At 39.5% G+C, this 23,918-nt stretch overlaps 2 protein-coding genes across 2 annotated transcripts; one reads left to right on the top strand and one right to left on the bottom strand.

Annotated features, from left to right (window-relative positions):
* Window positions 1-1,500: 1,500 nt before the first annotated feature.
* rx3 (retinal homeobox gene 3) lies at window positions 1,501-5,642 on the top strand. Its single transcript, XM_055864250.1, has 3 exons — window positions 1,501-2,035; window positions 2,267-2,496; window positions 4,214-5,642. The coding sequence occupies exons 1-3, from the start codon at window positions 1,777-1,779 to the stop codon at window positions 4,664-4,666; spliced, it is 942 nt and encodes a 313-aa protein (XP_055720225.1). The 5' UTR covers window positions 1,501-1,776; the 3' UTR covers window positions 4,667-5,642.
* Window positions 5,643-15,181: 9,539 nt separating this feature from the next.
* grp (gastrin-releasing peptide) lies at window positions 15,182-17,141 on the bottom strand. Its single transcript, XM_055864263.1, has 3 exons — window positions 16,634-17,141; window positions 15,804-16,078; window positions 15,182-15,519 (listed from the first exon to the last, which is right to left on the bottom strand). The coding sequence occupies exons 1-3, from the start codon at window positions 16,776-16,778 to the stop codon at window positions 15,463-15,465; spliced, it is 477 nt and encodes a 158-aa protein (XP_055720238.1). The 5' UTR covers window positions 16,779-17,141; the 3' UTR covers window positions 15,182-15,462.
* Between the last annotated feature and the right edge of the window lie 6,777 nt (window positions 17,142-23,918).

The following is a 23,918-nucleotide window of genomic DNA, read 5'->3' as shown; positions in this document are numbered from 1 at the left end:
TACCTCTTTAGAGAAAGAAAAAAACTAATCCCCTTAAGCAGCGTGTGGGCCAGGGATTACCAGACTGCTGTCAATCTTTGCTTAGTGTTAATTACACATATTCCCCACAATATTGAGGAAGTTAAGACATTTTATTTGCACCTCAATGGCAGGCCCACTGGGCCACTGGGCTAAACTAAGGTCTGTATGGTTAACCTCTCACATAATAAAGTTATATACTGTATAGGCCTAAAGATGTAACGATGTAACTACGGCGTGAACTATGACCTCTCAAGTGGTTAGTTAATGGAGCAGAAACTGTCGTGGCTTTCTTGTTCACAGATAATAGGCAACAACAGGCTTACACAGGCCACTCAACTCATTCAACACATTCAAGCCAACTTGAAATATGTCCAATTATCAAGATTACTGGCTGTAGCCTAACATGGATAACACTTATAGCTGTTGCTAATCACATATTATATTATTGTGTGTTTTGGTTGCCAGGCTTTTTAACTAATTTAATAGAATTAAACAAATAAGCATTAATTCAACTAAATAACTGGACAATTGAGCAAATACATGTATTTATTTCTTATTTATTTATGTATTTAACTTTTTTTTTTTAAATACACAAAACAACTAGGCCTATTTTGGAGTGAAAAGAATGATGACATTTATTTTATTGAAAATTAAAGTATTGGGAGGTGGACATGTAGACGTCCTCTCTGAGAAAACGTCTAATACGCCGATAGGCCTATCAATAACTATTTAACTATTTAAACTATTTTTTTATGTAGGTCCTAGGCCTGTTTATTAAACAAAAGAGCACATGACATGTGTCTCTTTTGTAAGGATATCATTATCCCCTAAATGTGTGATTTGGTCACTTGTTCTGATAATAATGTATTCACCCTTTGATTAAGACACCAGTCAAACATTAATCTGACATCTTGTAATCCTATGTCCTGACTGAACATCTTGTAATTATGATTTTGTTCTCTGACTACCTTAAGCCATAATCTCTTACCCAACCTGCTCCTTTTACAGGCCATCGTGAGCATGGCCTGCAAATTCCAAATGACACCCTATCCCCGGGGCCTACATAGTGCTTTACTTTTGAACAGAGCCCTTTGGTCCAATGGTCAAAATTAGTGCACCATAAAGGGAATAGGGAAAAGGGTGGTATTTGGGACACAAACCATGACATCTGGAGATATGGTTTTAAGATTTATGTAAGGCGGTTTATAAACCAACACTGACTGACTGACAGGCAGGGCAGAAGACTTGTCTTGGGGAGGGGTTAGCGGCCTAGCTCAGCATTGGTGCATTGGTTCAATGGGGACAATGTAGTTACCCCTAAACCCAAGGCTGGGGCAAATCGAACATGACAACCCCCCTTTTACGTGTCTTGGTGGGGAGGTGGGGGCTGTCAAATGGGCGGAGTGAAGGGGGTCTTACCATAAGGAGTACTTTATAAACCCCAGAAGATACAGCCTCCTATATGAGACAAAACCACTACTGGAGTGTCAGCGAGTAGACTAACAGGTGCCTCTACTGAGATGCGACGGATGCTTACTAACGCAGATTTTTTCAATTCGATTTTAGATTTTTATTTCAAATCGGAATTGTTGTTTCAATCTATTTAACATTTAGTATTTCATTATATTAAAACATTTTGCTATTCATTCTGAAGACTTAAAACTTTGTTTTAAAAATACATGTATCGGGAGTTTAGACTACATTTGTTTATCAGTGTCATTTCAATATAGTTTGAGATTAGTATTTTTTCATCAAATGTGGCTACTTGGTTCAACTCCTGAAGTCATGGAAGAGCGCCTGTCACCTTCTGCGTGTTTCGTCCGGAACCCCGGCAATAACCACAACACCGCAGCAGCGAGGGTTCACAGTATTGAAGCAATATTGGGATTTAAAGACGAAAACATATATAGTCAATCTGTCTCATACAATGGATCATCAGGGAAACTCGCCGAGCGGAGAGGGAACGGAATTATGTCATCCCTGAAGAAAGAACACAACACGGAAAGTTTTGACAGTAAGTGACACTGCAATGTGTATTAAACTAGAGGCCTTGCTAAAATGGTGATTCAAAATGGTTCAATCTTGATTGATTCAAAATGTTTTTTTTTCACACCAGTAGGCTATTTATTCCATGTTTATAAATATGTGTAAGTAGACTTTAGAATCACAGAGTAAAAAGCGACATATAAAGGCAAAAACACTTTAAGAAGTTCATACATTGATTTAGCCTATAATGTGTTTTTAGGTGTCTGCTGCAGCAGTTCGGGGGCCTCTGTTAGTCCTGATTTACCTGACGGGGAGGATAAACTGTCCGATGATGAGAACCCAAAGAAAAAGCACCGGCGCAACAGGACTACGTTCACAACCTTTCAGCTGCATGAGCTGGAGAGAGCGTTCGAGAAGTCGCACTATCCTGACGTCTACAGCAGAGAGGAGCTCGCGATGAAAGTGAATCTTCCGGAGGTTCGAGTGCAGGTAATATAGATATGAGCCAACTTGACAGACTCGTTACAGTGGTTATGATGTTCGATTCTGTCTTTAAAAGAAAACAGAAAGTTATATTTTATTACGGGGCTCAACTGAAGTTCCACTATTCCACAATACCTTTCTCTTATTTGTGGGACATTAATTTATGATTCTCAAATAATATTTTTTGGAATGCGTGGCTCGTGAAAGAAGCTTTAATTGTCTGGACTTGAATAGTCAGCTTTTTACAATTAGGCCTGTACAACAATAATGTCAGTATTCGGCATAATTCCTCAATTCAAAGTCCTACTTCAGTTTATTAACTTGTAGGTAATGTACTTAGTCAACTGTCACATATTAGTAAGTATAGACTACTTGGATATTAACCGCAGAATAATTGATGATGATAGACTGTTAATTGTTATTTTAAACGTGTGTATTTGAAATTAGCATCACATAGGATGTTATCAATTGAAAATGTATTCAATTGGGCTAAAATAAGTCGTTAAATTATGTAAAAATTTGTTATTTTATCTTAAAACGTCTCATTTAGTTTAGGTCCTATATACTTTTTAAAATAGGCAAAATTACGCCATATAGATGTTCTCCTAAGCATTTCACTATCATCGCTAATTCTCAATTTATTTACAACATGTAGCCATCAAACATTCTCTCAAATATATATACATATATATTTTAGGTCTATATTTGTTAATATTTTCAGTTAGTCATATCAAGCAATTCCATTTCAAATTTTTCAATATTATTTTCATTATGGACGCGATTTTTTTTATCGATAAAATGTCCAATATGTATTAATAACATGACAATAACTAATTTATTACACCAAGGAGGACACTCAACATTCATATTCAATATGTTTTCTCTTTATAGATATTAAATGCAAATAAACTCTTTCTCAAATAGCGAACAAAGTTTTCATGTTTGGAGAATTAGCCAATTGAGTTTATATAATTTGACAGGAAAGTTTTGGGGAAGTTGACAAGTTTTGACAAAGGGTCAATCTCAGTAGATAAGCTCCCCGATTGACTGGTTTTCTTTCATCTTACCTTCAGCTTTGTTATCATTGATAGGGTTAAATGTAGGCTATTTCAATATTGTCATGATTTGTTCAAAATGGCCCTGAAATCCTGTTTTAGCATGTAATCATCCTTTCCCCTGTTCTCATAATATTGAACATCAGAATGTCTAATCAGAATGTTGTGTGGTTCCAGAATGACTGATCAGAATGTTGTGTGGTTCCAGAATGTCTAATCAGAATGTTGTCTGGTTCCAGAATGTCTAATCAGAATGTTGTGTGGTTCCAGAATGTCTAATCAGAATGTTGTGTGGTTCCAGAATGACTAATCAGAATGTTGTGTGGTTCCAGAATGTCTAATCAGAATGTTGTGTGGTTCCAGAATGACTAATCAGAATGTTGTGTGGTTCCAGAATGTCTAATCAGAATGTTGTGTGGTTCCAGAATGACTGATCTGAATGTTGTGTGGTTCCAGAATGACTGATCAGAATGTTGTGTGATTCCTGAATATATAATCAGAATGTTGAATGTCTAATCAGAATGTAGTGTGGTTCCAGAATGACTGATCAGAATGTGTGAGTTCTAGAAGATCTAATTTTGAATATTGTAATGATCCAGAATGTCTAATCAGAATGTTGTGATGATTCTAAAATGTCTAATCAGAATGTTGTGATGCTTCCATCTCAGGTGTGGTTCCAGAACCGTCGGGCCAAGTGGCGTCGCCAGGAGAAGCTGGAGGTGAGTTCCATTAAGCTCCAGGACACCTCCTCTCTCCTGTCCTTCAGTCGCTCCCCTTCCCAGTCCTTGGGCTCCGGACTGCAGCTGGAGCCATGGCTCAGCACTGCCATCACCTCCACCCCACTGCAGTCCCTACCCGGCTTCATTACCAGCTCCTCTCAGGGCCTCCCAGGAGCCTCCAGCTACTCCCCTCCAGCCTTCCTCAACTCCCCCAGTTTCGGACACCATAACCTGCCTCACATTGGTTCTACGCGCCCTCTTCCTCCGCCCCCATACCAGTGCGCCGTAGCTGGGTACATGGACAAGTTAGTCATGGAAGAGACGGATCCTCGTAATTCTAGTATTGCGTCTCTGAGGATGAAGGCTAAGGAGCATATTCAGTCTATTGGGAAGACATGGTGAGGATGGATGGATGCTGTCTGCATCCCTCTGACTGGGGCCAACACTTTAAAGACTACTACTGCATGCAGTGCTGCTGCTCTACTCTGTGGATATGGAAGTCCACTGTGCTAGAGGACTAGAGGACTAGAGGACTAGAGGGCTAGAGGACTAGAGGACTAGAGGACTAGAGGACTAGAGGGCTAGAGGACTAGAGGACTAGAGGACTAGAGGGCTAGAGAGCTAGAGGACTAGAGGGCTAGAGGACTAGAGGACTAGAGGACTAGAGGACTAGAGGGCTAGAGGACTAGAGGACTAGAGGACTAGAGGGCTAGAGGACTAGAGGACTAGAGGGCTAGAGGGCTAGAGGACTAGAGGACTAGAGGGCTAGAGGACTAGAGGACTAGAGGACTAGAGGACTAGAGGACTAGAGGGCTAGAGGACTAGAGGACTAGAGGACTAGAGGACTAGAGGACTCCACGAGATGATGCAAACTATTGTTTCTTCTTCAGTGGTTTACATCATCGTCCCAGTCAGTGTTTTTTTGTGAATTCTCAGTATTGGAGGAGGAACAACTATGTCTAATTTCAGATACTCACGTTTTATAATGAACTTTCACTGTCAGTGTTATGCTTGGATTCACCAAGATCCATCCGGTCTACTTTTAATGAAAAATGAAGGATGCCATTGAGGAGAAAGTGGAAGTGTGAAATGTTTGTCTATGTTGCCCGTAACCTGGTTTCTATGTCATAATTTCCATCCCTATTTGACCAATTCTCTTGTGTTATTCTGCCAAGACAATCCCATCCCAGGATCAATGTGTGTATTGTTGATTACCAACCCTTGTTTAGATACCTTTCTTTCAGTATTTTTCCATTTTGTGCCGCTGACGTTACAAATGCACAAATGTAGATGAACAAATGTCCATTTGCTGTAATTAGGTTCTCTCTGTACGTGAATGATATTATGGAAATAAACCTGTATATTTACATCAACCCTCCAGGCTGACAATGTGCAAACTCTTCTTTCACTAACTGTCAAGCCTGAATAGCCATATTTAAGCAATAAGGACAGAGTAGGTGTGGTATATGGCCAATATACCAACACTAAAGGCTGTGGTATATTGTCCATATATCACAAATATAATATACAATATAACTCCTGTCTTTTCCAAGAGGGTTGTTTTTACTCAATACTTTAACTTTTTAGAAAACAGGTGGTTCTATACTGAAAATTGAAATCACAAATCACAGAGCAGAACACGTGAATGTGGTGTCTGGTTCCCTCTAGTGGACATTAGTCTTATGACAGGTGGGAAGTGAGCTGGCAATCAAAGAATCTATGGCAATCAAATCCTAGATGCCATCGCCTGCTGTTGTGCACTTGAGCAAGGCACTTAACCCCCCACAACAACAGGTGCCCAGAGTCGCAGCCCCCTTCACCTTTCCAAAAACACCTGTGTATGTGTGTCTTTCGGAAGGGTTGCGTTAACAGCAGAAGTCAAATTTGATTTGGACCTTGTGTGCAATTGGTCAATGAAGTAATGTGACTCTTTAGTGGAAGCCAACACAATTGAAACTCACCCAGTCAGTTCTTAAGAGGCAACTTTCACTTGAGTCAAATTTATACTTTTAGTTTCCCATCGACATCAACACATGACCAAGTGAAAATTCTACTTACAGCGCCTTCAGAAAGTATTCAACCCCCTTTGACCTTTTCCACATTTTGTTGTGTTACATCCTGACATTTTGTGTCACTAATCTTCACACAATATCCCATGATGTCAAAGTAGATTTTTTCATTAAAAATAAAAAGCTGAAATGTCTTGAGTCAATAAGTATTCGACCCCTTTGTTATGGCGATGCCTAAATACATTCAGGAGTAAAAATGTGCTTAACAAATCACATAATAAGTTGCATGGACTCACTCTCTGTGCAATAATAGTGGTTAACATAATTTTTCTATGACTACCCCATCTCTGTACACCACACATACAATTATCTGTAAAGCCCCTTAGTCGAGCACTGAATTTCAAGCACATATTCGACCACAAAGACCCGGGAGGTTTTCCAATGCCTTGCAAAGAAGGACACCGATTGGTAGATGGGTATAAAAAAAGAGAGACAAAAACACTGAATATCGTTTTGAGCATAGTGAAGTTATTAATTAGGCTATGGATCAATGCACCCTGTTACTACAAAGATACAGGAGTCCTTCCTAACTCAGTTGCTGGAGAGGAAGGAAACCGCTCAGGGATTTCACCATGATGCCAATTGCAATATTAATGCAGGTACAGAGTTTAATGCCTGTGATAGGAGATAACTGAGGATGGAAAAACAACATTGTAGTTACTCGACAATATTAACCTAAACGACAGAGTGAAAAGAAGGAAGTCTGTACAGAATAAAAAACATTCCAAAACATGCATTCTGTTTGCAACAAGACACTAAAGTAATACTGCAAAAAATGTGGCAAAGAAATTAACTTTTTGTCTTGAATACAAAATGTTATGCTTGGGGCAAATCCAATACTGTGATATTGGTGCTAGTATGAACTCGGACCCATGAGCAGAGAAACACAGCAGGCAGAGGTATGGGTAAATCCAGAATATTTACTGAAGATCTTCATAGCAAAACAACAACGCAAGGGCACACGAGAACACTGAACAAAACATGAGACCTGAGCAACTGGCCCAGTCCACAGAGGAACCTAAATAGTCATCCAGCAGGTGATCCCAATAAGTCCAATCAGGGTCACCTGGATACTAGAAGTAACCCAAGGGTGCTTTCCAGTGGCAACCTCAGGTAGTACACTCAAGGGAGAAAACAAGACCTGTGACAAATGTAACACATCACTGAGTACCACTCTTCATATTTTCAAGCATGGTGGTGGCTGCATCATGTTATTGGTATGCTTGTCATTGATGAGGACTAGGGAGTTTTTTTAAATGAAAATAAACGGATTAGAGCTAAACATAGGCAAAATCCTGGAGGGAAACCTGGCTCAGTCTGCTTTCCAACAGACACTAGAAGACTAAGTCACCTTTCATCAGGACAATAACCTAAAACAAAAGGACAAATCTACACTGGAGTTGTTCAGCAAGACAACACGCCGTGTGGCCTAGTTACAGTTTTGACTTAAATTGGCTTGAAAATCTATGGCAAGACTTGAAAATATCTGTCTAGCAATGATCAACAGCAAACTGGACAGAGCTTGAAGAATTGAAAAAAGAATGATGGGCAAATATTGTACAATCCAGGTGTACAAAGCTCTTAGCAATTTACCCCAAAAGACTCACAGCTGGATTCGCTGCCAAAGGTGATTCTAGCATGTATTGACTCAGGATGTTGAATACTCTTATTTTTCATTAACTTTTGCATTTAAAAAAAAAAATCTTCCACTTTGGCATAACAGAGTATTTTGTGTCGATTTTTAAAATGTTATTACAATTACATCAATTTTAATTCCACTTTGTAACGCAATAAAATGTTTTATTGAGTTACAAAGTGGAACTAGAAATTAGAATTCACTACTAAAAGAATGCAGCAGTCCTTTAATTAGTAATTTCCTCCCCATTTAGCACAGGTAACATTATCGCTTCCAAACTCTTACTACTTCTAGAGTGGTGATTTGTACTTCTATTATCCACTATCTGCTACTGTCTACTATCTACTATTATCATCTACTATTATCTACTATCTACTACTGTCTACTATCTACTATCATCATCTACTATTATCTACTATCTACTATCATTATCTACTATTATCCACTATCTACTATAATAATCTACTATTATCCACTATCTACTACTGTCTACTATCTACTATCATCATCTACTATTATCTACTATCTATTACTATCTACTATCTACTACTGTCTACTATCTACTATCATCATCTACTATTATCTACTATCTACTATTATCTACTATCTACTACTATCTACTATCTACTACTGTCTACTATATACTATCATCATCTACTATTATCTACTATCTACTACTGTCTACTATCTACTATCATCATCTACTATTATCTACTATCTACTACGGTCTACTATCTACTACTGTCTACTATCTACTATTATCTACTATCTATTACTATCTACTATCTACTACTGTCTACTATCTACTATCACCATCTACTATTATCTACTATTATCTACTATTATCTACTATCTATTACTATCTACTATCATCATCTACTATTATCTACTATCTACTATCATCATCTACTATTATCTATTATCTACTATCTACCACTGTCTACTATCTACTACTATCTACTATATACTACTGTCTACTATCTACTAGTATCTACTATCTACTACTGTCTACTATCTACTATCATCATCTACTATTATCTACTATCTACTATTATCTACTATCTACTACTGTCTACTATATACTATTATCTACTATTATCTACTATATACTATTATCTACGATATACTATCATCATCTACTATTATCTACTATCTACTATTATCTACTATTATCTGTTATCTACTATTATCTACTATCATCATCTACTGTTATCTACTATCTACTATTATCTACTATCTACTACTGTCTACTATATACTATTATCTACTATATACTATTATCTACTATTATCTACTGTCTATTATCTACTATCTACTACTGTCTACTGTCTACTATTATCTAATATCTATTACTGTTTACTATCATAATCTACTATTATCTACTATCTACTATTATCTACTATCTACTACTGTCTACTATCTACTATTATCTACTATTTACTACTGTCTACTATCTACTATTATCTACTATCTACTACTGTCTACTATCTACTATCATCATCTACTATTATCTACTATCTACTATTATCTACTGTCTACTACTGTCTACTATCTACTATTATCTACTATATATTACTATCTACGATCTACTGTTATCTACTATCTATTATCTACTACTGTCCACTATCTACTATCTACGACTGTCTACTATCTACTATCATAATCTACTATTATCTACTATCTACTATTATCTACTATCTATTACTATCTATTATCTAATGTTATCTACTATCTATTACTATCTACTATCTACTGTTATCTACTATCTAGTATCTACTATTGTCTACTATCTATTATCTACTATTATCTACTATCTACTATTATCTACTATCTACTACTATCTACTATCTACTACTGTCTACTATATACTATCATCATCTACTATTATCTCCTATCTACTATTATCTTCTGTTATCTACTATATACTGGTATCTACTATTATCTATTACTATCTACTAACTTCTACTATCTACTATTATCTCCTAACTTCTACTATATATTGTTAACTACTACTATCTACTATCAACTAGTATCTAATATTACCTACTATTATCAACTATTATCTACTAACTTCTACTATCTACTATTATCTATTATCTACTACAATCTACCATTATCTACTATTATATACTGTTATCTAATATAACCTAGTATTATCTACTATGATCTACTACTATCTACGAGTATCTACTCTCTACTATTATCGACTATTATCCACTACTATCTACTATTATCTACTATCTACTATAATCTACTACTATCTACTACAATCTACTATTATCTACTATCTACTAGTATCTAATACAATCTGCTATGATCTACTATCTACTATCTACTATTTTCTACTATCTACTGATATCTACTATTATCTACTACTATCTATTATTATATACTATATACTGTTATCTATTGTCTAGTATTGTCTACTATCTAATACTATCTACTATTATCTACTATCTACTAGTATCTACTATTTACTATTATATACTGTTATCTACTAATATCTACTATATACTTATATGTACTATTATCTACTAATATCTACTATCTACTATTATCTACTATTATCAAATACTATCTACTACTATATACTATCTACTGTTATCTACTATCTAATACTATCTACTATTATCTACTATCTATTAGTATCTACTATTTACTATTATCTACTGTTATCTACTAATATCTACTATATACTGATATGTACTATTATCTACTACTATCTACTATCTACTATCTACTATTATCTACTATATACAATTATCAAATACTATCTACTACTATATACTATCTACTGTTATCTACTATTGTCTACTATCTAATACTGTCTACTATGATCGACTATGATCTACTATCTACATTTATCTGCTATTATATACTATCTACTATTATCTGCTATTATATTCTATCTACTATTATCTACTATGATCTACTGTCTTCTATTATCTATTATTTAATTAGATTTATTTATTTCACCTTTATTTAACCAGGTAGGCAAGTTGAGAACAAGTTCTCATTTACAATTGCGACCTGGCCAAGATAAAGCAAAGCAGTTCGACACATACAACAACACAGAGTTACACATGGAGTAAAACAAACATACAGTCAATAATACAGTAGAAAAATAAGTCTATATACAATGTGAGCAAATGAGGTGAGATAAGGGAGGTAAAGGCAACAAAAAAAAGGCCATGGTGGCGAAGTAAATACAATATAGCAAGTAAAACACTTGAATGGTAGATCTGCAGTGGAAGAATGTGCAAAGTAGAGATAGAAATAATGGGGTGCAAAGGAGCAAAATAAATAAATACAGTAGGGGGAGAGGTAGTTGTTTGGGCTAAATTATAGATGGGCTATGTACAGGTGCAGTAATCTGTGAGCTGCTCTGACAGTTGGTGCTTAAAGCTAGTGAGGGAGATAAGTGTTTCCAGTTTCAGAGATTTTTGTAGTTCGTTCCAGTCATTGGCAGCAGAAAACTGGAAAGAGAGGTGGCCAAAGGAGGAATTGGTTTTGGGGGTGACCAGAGAGATATACCTGCTGGAGCGCGTGCTATAGGTGGGTGCTGCTATGGTGACCAGCGAGCTGAGATAAGGGGGGACTTTACCTAGCAGGGTCTTGTAGATGACCTGGAGCCAGTGGGTTTGGCGATGAGTATGAAGCGAGGGCCAGCCAACAAGAGCGTACAGGTCGCAGTGGTGGGTAGTATATGGGGCTTTGGTTACAAAACGGATGGCACTGTGATAGACTGCATCCAATTTATTGAGTAGGGTATTGGAGGCTATTTTGTAAATGACATTGCTGAAGTCAAGGATCGGTAGGATGGTCAGTTTTACAAGGGTATGTTTGGCAGCATGAGTGAAGGATGCTTTGTTGCGAAATAGGAAGCCAATTCTAGATTTAACTTTGGATTGGAGATGTTTGATGTGAGTCTGGAAGGAGAGTTTACAGTCTAACCAGACATGATCTATGATCTACTATATACTGTTAGCTACTAATTTCTACTATCTACTATTATCTACTATGATCTACTACAATCTACTATGATCTACTACAGTGGCTTGCAAAAGTATTCACCCCCTTGGCATTTTTCCTATTTTGTTGCCTTACAACCTGGAATTAAAATAGATTTTTTTTGGGGGGGGGGGGGGTTGTATCATTTTATTTACACAACATGCCTACCACTTTGAAGATGCAAAATATTTTTATAGTGAGACAAACAAGATATAAGACAGAAAAACTGAAAACTTGAGCGTGCATTACTTTTCACCCCCCCCCCCCCCCCCCCCCTCAAAGTCAATACTGTATAGAGAAACATTTTGCAGCAATTACAGCTGCAAGTCTCTTGGAGTATGTATCTACAAGCTTGGCACATCTAGCCACTGGGATTTTTGCCCATTCTTCAAGGCAAAACTGCTCCAGCTCCTTCAAGTTGGATGGGTTTCGCTGGTGTACAGCAATCTTTAAATCATACCACAGATTCTCAATTGGATTGAGGTCTGGGCTTTGACTAGGCCATTCCAAGACATTTAAATGTCTCTCTTTAAACCTCTCGAGTGTTGCTTTAGCAGTATGCTTAGGGTCATTGTCCTGCTGGAAGGTGAACCTCCGTCCCAGTCTCAAGAATTTCCCTGTATTTAGCATCATCCATCATTCCTTCAATTCTGACCAGTTTCCCAGTCCCTGCCATGGGAAAGACATCCCCACAGCATGATGCTGCCACCACCATGGTTCACTGGGGTTCACTGGGATGGGTTCTCGGGGTGATGAGAGGTGTTGGGTTTGTGCCAGACATGGTGTTTTCCTTGATGACCAAAAAACTAAATTTTAGTCTCATCTGACCAGAGTAACCTTCTTCCATATGTTTGGGGAGTCTCCCAAATGCCTTTTGGCAAACACCAAACAAGTTTGCTTATTTTTTTCTAGAAGCAATGGCTTTTTTTCTGGCCACTCTTCCGTAAAGCCCAGCTCTGTGGAGTGTAAGGCTTAAAGTGGTCCTATGGACAGATACCCCAATCTCCGCTGTGGAGCTTTGCAGCTCCTTCAATGTTATCTTTGATCTCTTTGTTGCCTCTATGATTAATGCCCTCCTTGCCTGGTCCGTGAGTTAGGAGAGGTTCTTTGTCTTCATGGTGCCACTTGCTTGGTGGTGCCCCTTGCTTAGTGGTGTTGCAGACTGGGGCCCTTCAGAACAGGTCTATGTGACAGTGTAACGATTGTCGTCGGGAGAAGGAGAAGAGGACCAAGGTGCAGCGTGGTAAGTGTCCATAATACTTTTAATAAATACGAACACCAGAACAAAAACAACAAAGCGACAAACGAACAGTTCTGCAAGATGCACTACACTAAACAGAAAACAACTACCCACAAACACAGGTGGGAAACAGGATACCTAAGTATGGTTCTCAATCAGAGACAACGATTGACAGCTGCCTCTGATTGGGAACCATACCAGGCCAAACACATAGAAATACAAAACATAGAACAAAACATAGAATGCCCACCCCAACTCACGCCCTGACCAAACCAAAATAGAGACATAAACAAGGAACTAAGGTCAGGGCGTGACAGACAGTAACATGTAACATGTTATGTAACACTAAGATTGCACACGGGCGGACTTTATTTATCTAATTATGTGACTTCTGAAGGTAATTGGTTGCACCAGATCTTATTTAGGGGCTTCATAGCAAAGGGGGTGAATACATATGCAGGCACCACTTTTCCGTTTTTTAAGTTATTTAATTTTTTCAATTTCACTTCCATTTCACTTTGGACTATTTTGTGTATGTCCATTACATGAAATCCAAATAAAAATCAATTTAAATTACAGGTTGTATTGCAAAAAAATTGGAAAAAACGCCAAAGGGGATGAATACTTTTGCAAGGCACTGTATATACTATTACCTACTATCTACTATTATCTACTAATATCATCTACTATTATCTACTAATATCATCTACTATTATCTGTGACAAATGAGGGGAGAAAACCGAGTGGAGAACAAGCCTGGTTTATGCCAACAGGACGCGCCTTAACCAAATGAAATTGTTCCAATTACGATTTCTCACTGTGAGAAAGTCTGGAGCAGATAATTGAGGCCATTGTTATCAGGGGACAGCTGAGTAGAGAGGCATGAGTCCTTCCTTACACACTGTATGCGTCCCAAATAGCATCCTATTTTCTATATGGTGCACTACTTTCCCATAGGGCTCTGGTCTAAAGTAGTGCATTATCTAGGGAGTAGGGTGCCATTTGGAACGTAATGACTGCCTGTCTGCACATTATGCCTCACAAAGATCAGCTTGTCATTAGATTTATGTATTGCTGGCTCACTGAAAGATACAAGCCAGTATTATGTCCTTTGCCAAAATGTAGCCTAATTGTAATGATTGCCAAATTGTTGCCTGAAAACGTCTAACAGGAATTGAATAGTTTTAAGAACTAACTTCAATGATAGTGAAGCTTATATTTTGAGTATCTGAGGTAGTTTAGAGAAATGTAAGGATGCATATCAGTTGTCAGATTTAAATATGCGATAGATAAACATTTTGTAAAATCCAAAAATATTATATAATTAAAACATGTCTTTATTAGAAAGTGGAATGGGGAACGCAGTCGTCACTGTGCAGTCGTCACAGGCTCTGATGAGACGCTTGTCTGCCATCTTGTGGTGAATATGTTGCCTCTGCACTTCTTCACCCGTTGTCAGTTGAAAATGAAGTACATACAGTACTACAGTATATATACCTCCTAGAGTCGATTATCTAAGTAAAATAATCAAAAATCCCCATCAAAATACCGTCAGTTTAAGCTCGAGATATCTGTTGTTTGTAACACGTCCACATCTGCGGTGAAAGGTGACAGAGATAGAGCGGTGTTTGTCAGAGCATGAGACTTCCCGAAAATCAGTCTTCTCATGAAAACGTCTGTATCGTCCAAACGGTTTGACTGAACCTATGGGACTCATCTGAAGGTAACCAGTACATTAAAAATGTTTTATGCAAGTAAGGAGGTATGGACACTTCAAAACCTTATTCCTCATTATTTATTTTTGGACTGTCTTATTTGCCATTTATGAATGTGTCATTCAATGTGTTTCTATGGGTTATAGTAGTAAAGGCCAAATTCAATATTTGATCAAATATTTTTTTTAAATATTTTTTGGGGATACCTCTGTATGGTTATGTAAAGGAACACCCAGATATCCACAATGCAGTTATCACAACAATTTCAGATTTATTCAATGTTCTTTACACATTGTTGTTGATGGGGGGGGGGAGTATTTTGAGTAGCATACAATAAATAGTAGATGACGTCATGTAATTATTATGATAATTATGTTATTATATATCATATAGGGTAAACTGTAATATAGGCTATAATGTTTTCAAAATATTGTGTACAGGTGCGCTGAATGCAACGACTTGAGTCTCTGAGGCGTGTAGTGGCGTTCATCATAGGACAGCTGCAGTCCAGAGCTGACTGTCTGTCTTCAGGCGAGGATAGTGTTCTCCTTCATGTTGAAAGCCAAACGAATGAGGTCTGTCAGCTACGGAGAGGAAACACAGGAATACAACAATGTAGCACTCATACCTGAACCACGTAAACCTGCAATCAAATAGCATTACCGGTTTTAAATAATCAGACTTCATAAACATGTTGTTACTACTGAACTCAAACATTAAGTTAAGAATAAAGTCAAACATTTATATTCTAATAAATAGCCTACTGGATATTAGGAGATGCGATGAGTACATAGGCTACATACTATAAAGGGAAAGACCGGAGGAACAGCATTCACCTAATTGACACTAACCTCTCACCAGTACTAACCTGTTTCAGGTATCGGTGTCTATCTGTCTCTTCCCACTTTGTGGTCTTGAGTACTCCCATCCGAGAGAGAACATGTTCCTGTCCCTGTCTCTGGGTCTGGCTCTGTCTCTTGTTCTCCAGTCCCCCCAGAGTCCTGATGAAGCCTTGCACCAGCTTGGACGGCTGCACATATCTATCCAACAGCCTGTCTTCCTCTGAAGACGGTATATTGTCCCTGTTGCTGCTATCCTCTGATCCAGAGAGACTGTCAAGGCTTTTCTTCCCCATCAAGTGACCTTAAGAAAAAAAAATGTACATAAAGAATGTATGGATGAACATTGAGGAAGATTGAATATTGAAGTTAGTGTTCTTTTGAGTCCAATTCTGGTTTGGAGACTAAGACAATTCAACGCTCGGTTTGTTATTTGAACAACCAATGTCCTGCGTCACAATGTCTTCGTTTGCTCTGAGCTTTCTCAACCAGGAACATTTCACCTAAACTTTTCACAGGAAATGTAACTTGCCCACCAAATAGAATACTCATCTTTCTGGGTAACCAAGGTGATTATACAAAACAAAGGCAACAGTCGGCTGTCTACATTAAGTCCTATTATTTTATTTTTTACATCAGCTCAACAATTCATTCAGAAAATCGTGACACCATTGGGCATGGTTTGTGCAGTGGTTTCCCATCTTTAAAAAAAAATGTTATCTCGAAACAAACTTTTCATCTATCCAGCAGAATCTCAAAAACCGAAGTAGATCATAACAATAATAACACTTTGTAATTTTATTAGAAATAATAATATATTATTCTGTAATATGAATAACAACAATAATAGGTCTCTTACCTACTGCCCAGTGATTCCCTCGTGGGAACACTTTTCCAATGGCTCCAGCATTCTCTGAACAATGCACCAAACATGAAATTGATACCAATATAATAGCAATCGACAAGGAAGGTTTGTAGGTCCATGCATGGCACAGGTCGCCCATGATATCGCAGAGAGAGGAGCAAGCGTTATAATAAGGTATTATAATCCTTATTGGCTGTATATCCGTCCAGTTGAAATTTTCATAAACTAATGGTGGTCTTCCATAATCAGTTCATTTATATAATACCGCTACCGACCCTTCAAGTTTGTTGTCTTTGCGAAGTTTTACGGGAGTGACTCCATAGGGGCGATAGCTCTGAAGTAGGCGACGTTGAAAGTTAAATGCCTTTCCTGAGTGTTATACGTCAGAGATCCTTTAAAAAAAATACACCCATGATGTTAAATGAAAATGTGACAAATTGTGATAACCTGCCATTACGAAACACGCCTGGATAATGTGTGTGTAGAGACTGCATTCGCACGTCAGCGTCATTTCATTATCATTGACGGGTTGTGTTTTCGTCTTTGCAGAGCCTGTATAGCCTGGGACATTCCAAGTGACAACCTATTTCCTAAATATTCCCCATAAGGGGTAGTGCACTATGTAGCAAATAGGGTGCCATTTGCGACAGTCTGTTATTAATAACAGGCAGTTAATTGCTTCCCCTTATAGCAGGTAATTAATTCATATTACTTATTACAGTTATTCACTAGACTGTTTGATGGCCAGTGTCATGCCCTGTGTTCTGGTGACCAGTTACAGTATGCCAGTTCTTCACTAGGCTGTTTGATGGCCAGTGTCATGCCCTGTGTTCTGGTGACCAGTTACAGTATGCCTATGCTAGATAAGAATAGAATACAACTAAGTGGAGTAGATTAGATAGAGTAGAGTAGGCCTAGAGTGGAGTAGAGTAGGCCTAGAGTGGAGTAGAGTAGAGTAGAGTGGAGTAAGCCTAGAGTAGAGTAGAGTAGAGTAGAATGGAGGAGAGTAGAATGGAGTAGAGTGGAGTAGGCCTAAAGTAGAGTGGAGTAGAGTAGAGTGGAGCGGAGTAGGGTGGTGTAGAGTGGAGTGGACCTAAAGTAGAGTAGATTAGAGTGGAGTAGACCTAGAGTAGAGTGGAGTAGAGTTGAGTGGAGTAGGCCTAGAGTAGAGTGGAGTGGAGTAGGCCTAGAGTAGTGGAGTAGAGTGGAGTGGGGTAGAGTGGAGTGGAGTAGGCCTAGAGTAGAGTGGAGTGGAGTAGGCCTAGAGTAGTGGAGTAGAGTGGAGTGGGGTAGAGTGGAGTAGAGTGGAGTGGAGTAGGCCTAGAGTAGTGGAGTAGAGTGGAGTGGGGTAGAGTGGAGTAGAGTGGAGTGGAGTAGGCCTAGAGTAGAGTTGGGGTAGAGATGATTAGATTGGAGTGGAGTAGGCCTAGAGTAGAGTTGGTGTAGAGTGGAGTGGAGTAGGCCTAGAGTAGTGGAGTAGAGTGGAGTGGGGTAGAGTGGAGTAGAGTGGAGTGGAGTAGGCCTAGAGTAGAGTGGAGTGGAGTAGGCCTAGAGTAGTGGAGTAGAGTGGAGTGGGGTAGAGTGGAGTAGAGTGGAGTGGAGTAGGCCTAGAGTAGAGTTGGGGTAGAGATGATTAGATTGGAGTGGAGTAGGCCTAGAGTAGAGTTGGTGTAGAGTGGAGTGGAGTAGGCCTAGAGTAGTGGAGTAGAGTGGAGTGGGGTAGAGTGGAGTAGAGTGGAGTGGAGTAGGCCTAGAGTAGTGGAGTAGAGTGGAGTGGAGTAGGCCTAGAGTAGAGTTGGGGTAGAATTGGTGTAGAGTGGAGTGGAGTAGGCCTAGAGTAGAGTGGAGTGGAGTAGGCCTAGAGTAGAGTTGGGGTAGAGAGGAGTAGAGTGGAGTGGGCCTAGAGTAGAGTGGGGTAGAGTGGAGTAGAGTGGAGTGGGCCTAGAGTAGAGTTGGGGTAGAGAGGAGTAGAGTGGAGTGGGCCTAGAGTAGAGTTGGTGTAGAGTGGAGTGGAGTAGGCCTAGAGTAGAGTTGGGGTAGAGAGGAGTAGAGTGGAGTGGGCCTAGAGTAGAGTGGGGTAGAGTGGAGTAGAGTGGAGTGGGCCTAGAGTAGAGTTGGGGTAGAGAGGAGTAGAGTGGAGTGGGCCTAGAGTAGAGTTGGGGTAGAGAGGAGTAGAGTGGAGTGGGCCTAGAGTAGAGTGGGGTGGAGTGGAGTAGGCCTAGAGTAGAGTTGGGGTAGAGAGGAGTAGAGTGGAGTAGGCCCAGAGTAGAACAAATAAAACAAAATGGAATACAGTATAGTATTTTTATTTATTTAACTAGGCAAGTCAGTTAAGAACAAATTCTTATTTACAATGACAGCCTACTGGGGAACAGTGGGTTAACTGCCTTGTTCAGGGGCAGAACGACAGATTTTTACCTTGTCAGCTCAGGGATTCGATCCAGAAGCTTTTCGGTTACTGGCCCAAGGCTCTAACCACTAGGCTACCTGCCGTAGTACAGTAGAGTATAGTAGAGTGTAGTACAGTAGAGTATAGACCAGTAGAGTACAGCAGAGTAGACTAGAGTCCAGTAGAGTACAGTAGAGTATAGCCCGGTATAGTACAGTAGAGTATAGTCCCGTATAGGATAGTATAGTAGAGTAGAGTACGGTCGTGGCCAAAAGTTTTGAGAATGACACAAATATTAATTTCCACAAAGTTTGCTGCTTCAGTGTCCTTAGATATTTTTGTCAGGTGTTACAATGGAATACTGAAGTATAATTACAAGCATTTCATAAGTGTCAAAGGCTTTTATTGACAATTACATGAAGTTGATGCAAAGAGTCAATATTTGTAGTGTTGACACTTCTTTTTCAAGACCTCTGCAATCCGCCCTGGCATGCTGTCAATTAACTTCTGGGCCACATCCTGACTGATGGCAGCCCATTCTTGCATAATCAATGCTTGGAGTTTGTCAGAATTTGTGTGTTTTTGTTTGTCCACCAGCCTCTTGAGGATTGACCACAAGTTCTCAATGGGAGTTTCCTGGCCATGGACCCAAAATATTGATGTTTTGTTCCCCGAGCCACTTAGTTATCACCTTTGCCTTATGGCAAGGTGCTCCATCATGCTGGAAAAGGCATTGTTCGTCAACAAACTGTTCCTGGATGGTTGGGAAAGTTGCTCTCAGAGGATGTGTTGGTACCATTCTTTATTCATGGCTGTGTTCTTAGGTAAAATTGTGAGTGAGCCCACTCCCTTGGCTGAGAAGCAACCCCACACATGAATGGTCTCAGGATGCTTTACTGATGGCATGACACATGACTGATGGTAGCGCTCACCTTGTCTTCTCCGGACAAGATTTTTCCCGGATGCCCCAAACAATCGGAAAGGGGATTCATCAGAGAAAATGACTTTACCCCAGTCCTCAGCAATCCAATTCCTGTACCTTTTGCAGAATATCAGTCTGTCCCTGATGTTTTTCCTGGAGAGAAGTGGCTTCTTTGCTGCCCTTCTTGACACCAGGCCATCCTCCAAAAGTCTTTGCCTCACTGTGCGTGCCACTCTGCTGCCATTCCTGAGCAAGCTCTGTACTGGTGGTGCCCCGATCCCGCAGCTGAATCAACTTTAGGAAACGGTCCTGGCGCTTGCTGGACTTTCTTGAGCGCCCTGAAGCCTTCTTCACAACAATTGAACCGCTCTCCTTGAAGTTCTTGATGATCCGATAAATGGATGATTTAGGTGCAATCTTACTGGCAGCAATATCCTTGCCTGTGAAGCCCTTTTTGTACAACGCAATGATGACGGCACATGTTTCCTTGCAGGTAACCATGGTTGACAGAGGAAGAACAATGATTCCAAGCACCACCCTCCTTTTGAAGCTTCCAGTCTGTTATTCGAACTCAATCAGCATGACAGAGGGATCTTCAGCCTTGTCCTCGTCAACACTCACACACCTGTGTTAACGAGAGAATCACTGACATGATGTCAGCTGGTCCTTTTGTGGCAGGGCTGAAATGCAGTGGAAATGTTATTGGGGGATTCAGTTAATTTGCATGGCAAAGAGGGACTTTGCAATTAATTGCAATTCATCTGATCACTCTTCATAACATTCTGGAGTATATGCAAATTGCCATCATACAAACTGAGGCAGCAAACTTTGTGGAAATTAATATTTGTCTCATTCTCAAAACTTTTGGCCACGACTGTATAGTACAGTAGAAGAGACGAGAATAGAGAATAATCAAATAAAATTGAAAACATTAGGTAGCCTAGCGGTAAAGAGCGTTGGGTCAGTGGTTTGAATCCCTGAGCCAGGCAAGGTGGAAACATCTGCTGTTCTGCCCTTGAGCAAGGCAGTTAACCCCCAACAACTGCTCCCCAGGTGCCGATGTCGTCGATTAAGGCAGCCCCTGCAACTCTCTGAGAGATTGGGTTAAATGCGGAAAACACATTTCAGTTGAATGCATTCAGTTGTGCAACTGATGGTATCCCCCTTCAGAAGAGTGCAGTAGAGTAGAGTAGGCCTAGAGTAGAATACAATTACATGGAATACATTAGAGTAGAATAGAATACATTTCAACACCCACATTAGAAACAAAATAAACTTTACATGAACAGCTGGCTATTTGGTAATTGCAGTTCTATTCCACTGGATGTGAATAACACCAGCCGCACCTATCCGGTGACACGCTAACTGCTGTCCGAGTGTTAAGAGTCTCACAATGGGTTTCGATATAAAAGAACTGGCCACATTGGTGACCGGTATGGATCACAGCTGAAAGAAGGTATCATTGGTGACCGGTATGGATCACAGCTGAAAGAAGGTATCATTGGAGACCGGTAAGGATCAAAGCTGGAAGAAAGTATCATTGGAGACCGGTAAGGAACACAGCTGGAAGAAGGTATCATTGGAGACTGGTAAGGAACACAGTTGAAAGAAGATTTCATTGGAGACTGGTAGGAACACAGCTGAAAGAAGGTTTTATATTGGAGACTGGTAGGAACACAGCTGAAAGAAGGTTTTATATTGGAGACTGGTAGGAACACAGCTGAAAGAAGGTTTTATATTGGAGACTGGTAGGAACACAGCTGAAAGAAGGTTTCATTGGAGACTGTTAGGAACACAGCTGAAAGAAGGTTTCATTGGAGACTGGTAGGAACACAGCTGAAAGAAGGTTTCATTGGAGACTGTTAGGAACACAGCTGAAAGAAGGTTTCATTGGAGACTGGTAGGAACACAGCTGAAAGAAGGTTTCATTGGAGACTGGTAGGAACACAGCTGAAAGAAGGTTTCATTGGAGACTGGTAGGAACACAGCTGACAACAGGTGCCAGGAATAGTACTGTAGGGTCAAGGCTAACAAACAAAGTGGTTTGACTTGTGTTCATTAATTTGGACACAATGATGAATGAATGACCCACACAACCATTGGTTGGTTACCATGCAGAAATGATATTAGGGAATCTGCATCAGTGAATAGGAAAGATCAACAACATGTACAAAAACATGTCCATGATATTTCATTCAATTAAATGAGTCTAATACTGTAAGTACACATCCTTGTGAAACATTCATACTCGAATGATGACATTCATATCCTGTATTGACATACAGATCATTGCAGAGGTAAAGTAATAGAGGATTAGTGTTGACAGATCCGATGTCCACCCGCCGGTCTTTTGAAGGTACATACAGATAACATTTGGTCTGATAAGGTTGAGTGGTGCCTGGGGGCATTGTCACATCTCAGGAAAGCCCCGCAGGAAGTTGGTGAGTTGGCCTGGTACTCAGCTCTTCCTCATTGGATGACATCAAGAGAATAACCTATAAGTGGAAACATTATGAGTCAGTTTGGGCAATAGGAAAAAGTCAGGCTCCAATGGAACTATTTTAGGGCACTATAAAGGCTCTAAATGTTATGAATCCGTATGACAACTATACTGAACAAAAATATAAAAGCAACATGCAACAATTTTAACGATTTTACTGAGTTACAGTTCATATAAAGAAATCTGTCATTTTAATTAAATAAATTTGGCCCTAATCTTTGGATTTCACATGACTGGGCAGGGGCACATCCATGGGTTGGGCTGGGAGGGCATAGGCCCACCCACTGAGGAGCCAGGCAATCAGAATGAGTTTTCACCCACAAAAGGGCTTCATTACTGACAGAAATACTCCTCAGTTTTGTCAGCTGTGCAGCAGTTTTTTCAGCTGGCCAGGTGGCTGGTCTCAGACGATCCCACAGGTGAAGAAGCCAGATGTGGAGGCCCTGGGCTGGCGTGGTTACACATGGTCGGTGGTTGTGTGGCCAATTAGACATACTGCCAAATTCTCTAAAACGACATTGGTAGAGAAATTAACATTAAATTGTCTGGCAACAGCTCTGGTGGACATTTCTGCAGTCAGCATGCCAATTGCACGCTCCTTCAAAACTCCACTCTACTCTAAAACATCTCTGGCATTGTGTTGTGTGACAAAACTGCACATTTTGGAGTGGCCTTTTATTGTCCCCAGCACAAGTTGCACCTGTGTAATGATCATGCTGTTTAATCAGCTTCTTGATATGCCACACCTGTCAGGTGGATGTATTATCTTGGCAAAGGAAAAATGCTCACTAACATGGATGTAAACAAATGCACAACATTTGAGAGAAATAAGCTTTTTGTGCATATAGAACGTTCCTGGGATCGTTTATAACAGTGCATGAAACATGGGACCAACACTTTACATTTTGCGTTTATATTTTAGTTTGTATTTTAGATCACTATAAAGGCTCTGTCATTAGAAGATCATGAGTTAGTCAGATCTGAGCATATCACATCAAATCATCAAAACAAATTGTTATTTGTCACATGCGCTGAATACAACAGGTGTAGGTTGACCTTACCGTGAAATGCTGAATACAACAGGTGTAGGTAGACCTTACCGTGAAATGCTGAATACAACAGGTGTTGGTTGACCTTACCGTGAAATGCTGAATACAACAGGTGTTGGTTGACCTTACCGTGAAATGCTGAATACAACAGATGTAGGTTGACTTTACCGTGAAATGCTGAATACAACAGGTGTAGGTTGACCTTACCGTGAAATGCTGAATACAACAGGTGTAGGTAGACCTTACCGTGAAATGCTGAATACAACAGGTGTAGGTAGACCTTACAGTGAAATGCTTACTTACAAGCCCTTAACCAACAATGCAGTTTGAAGAAAAATAACAGTTAAGAAAATATTTACTAAATAATGTTTTTTTTAAATTAAATAAAAGAGCAACAATAAAATAACGAGGCTGTATAT

This window comes from Salvelinus fontinalis, chromosome 2 (assembly GCF_029448725.1).
Source record: "Salvelinus fontinalis isolate EN_2023a chromosome 2, ASM2944872v1, whole genome shotgun sequence".
Classification (NCBI taxonomy): domain Eukaryota; kingdom Metazoa; phylum Chordata; class Actinopteri; order Salmoniformes; family Salmonidae; genus Salvelinus; species Salvelinus fontinalis.
This window is presented reverse-complemented; position numbering and strand designations above follow the sequence as displayed.

Excerpts from the sequence above, each read along its gene's own strand:
- rx3 (XM_055864250.1), top strand. The coding sequence starts at position 1,777 with ATGTGGCTACTTGGTTCAACTCCTGAAGTCATGGAAGAGCGCCTGTCA. Across the intron at positions 2,036-2,266 it reads CAACACGGAAAGTTTTGACA|GTGTCTGCTGCAGCAGTTCG; the intron begins GTAAGTGACACT and ends ATGTGTTTTTAG. Across the intron at positions 2,497-4,213 it reads TTCCGGAGGTTCGAGTGCAG|GTGTGGTTCCAGAACCGTCG; the intron begins GTAATATAGATA and ends CTTCCATCTCAG.
- grp (XM_055864263.1), bottom strand. The coding sequence starts at position 16,778 with ATGGGCGACCTGTGCCATGCATGGACCTACAAACCTTCCTTGTCGATT. Across the intron at positions 16,079-16,633 it reads AGGGAATCACTGGGCAGTAG|GTCACTTGATGGGGAAGAAA; the intron begins GTAAGAGACCTA and ends TTTTTTCTTAAG. Across the intron at positions 15,520-15,803 it reads GACACCGATACCTGAAACAG|CTGACAGACCTCATTCGTTT; the intron begins GTTAGTACTGGT and ends TCCTCTCCGTAG.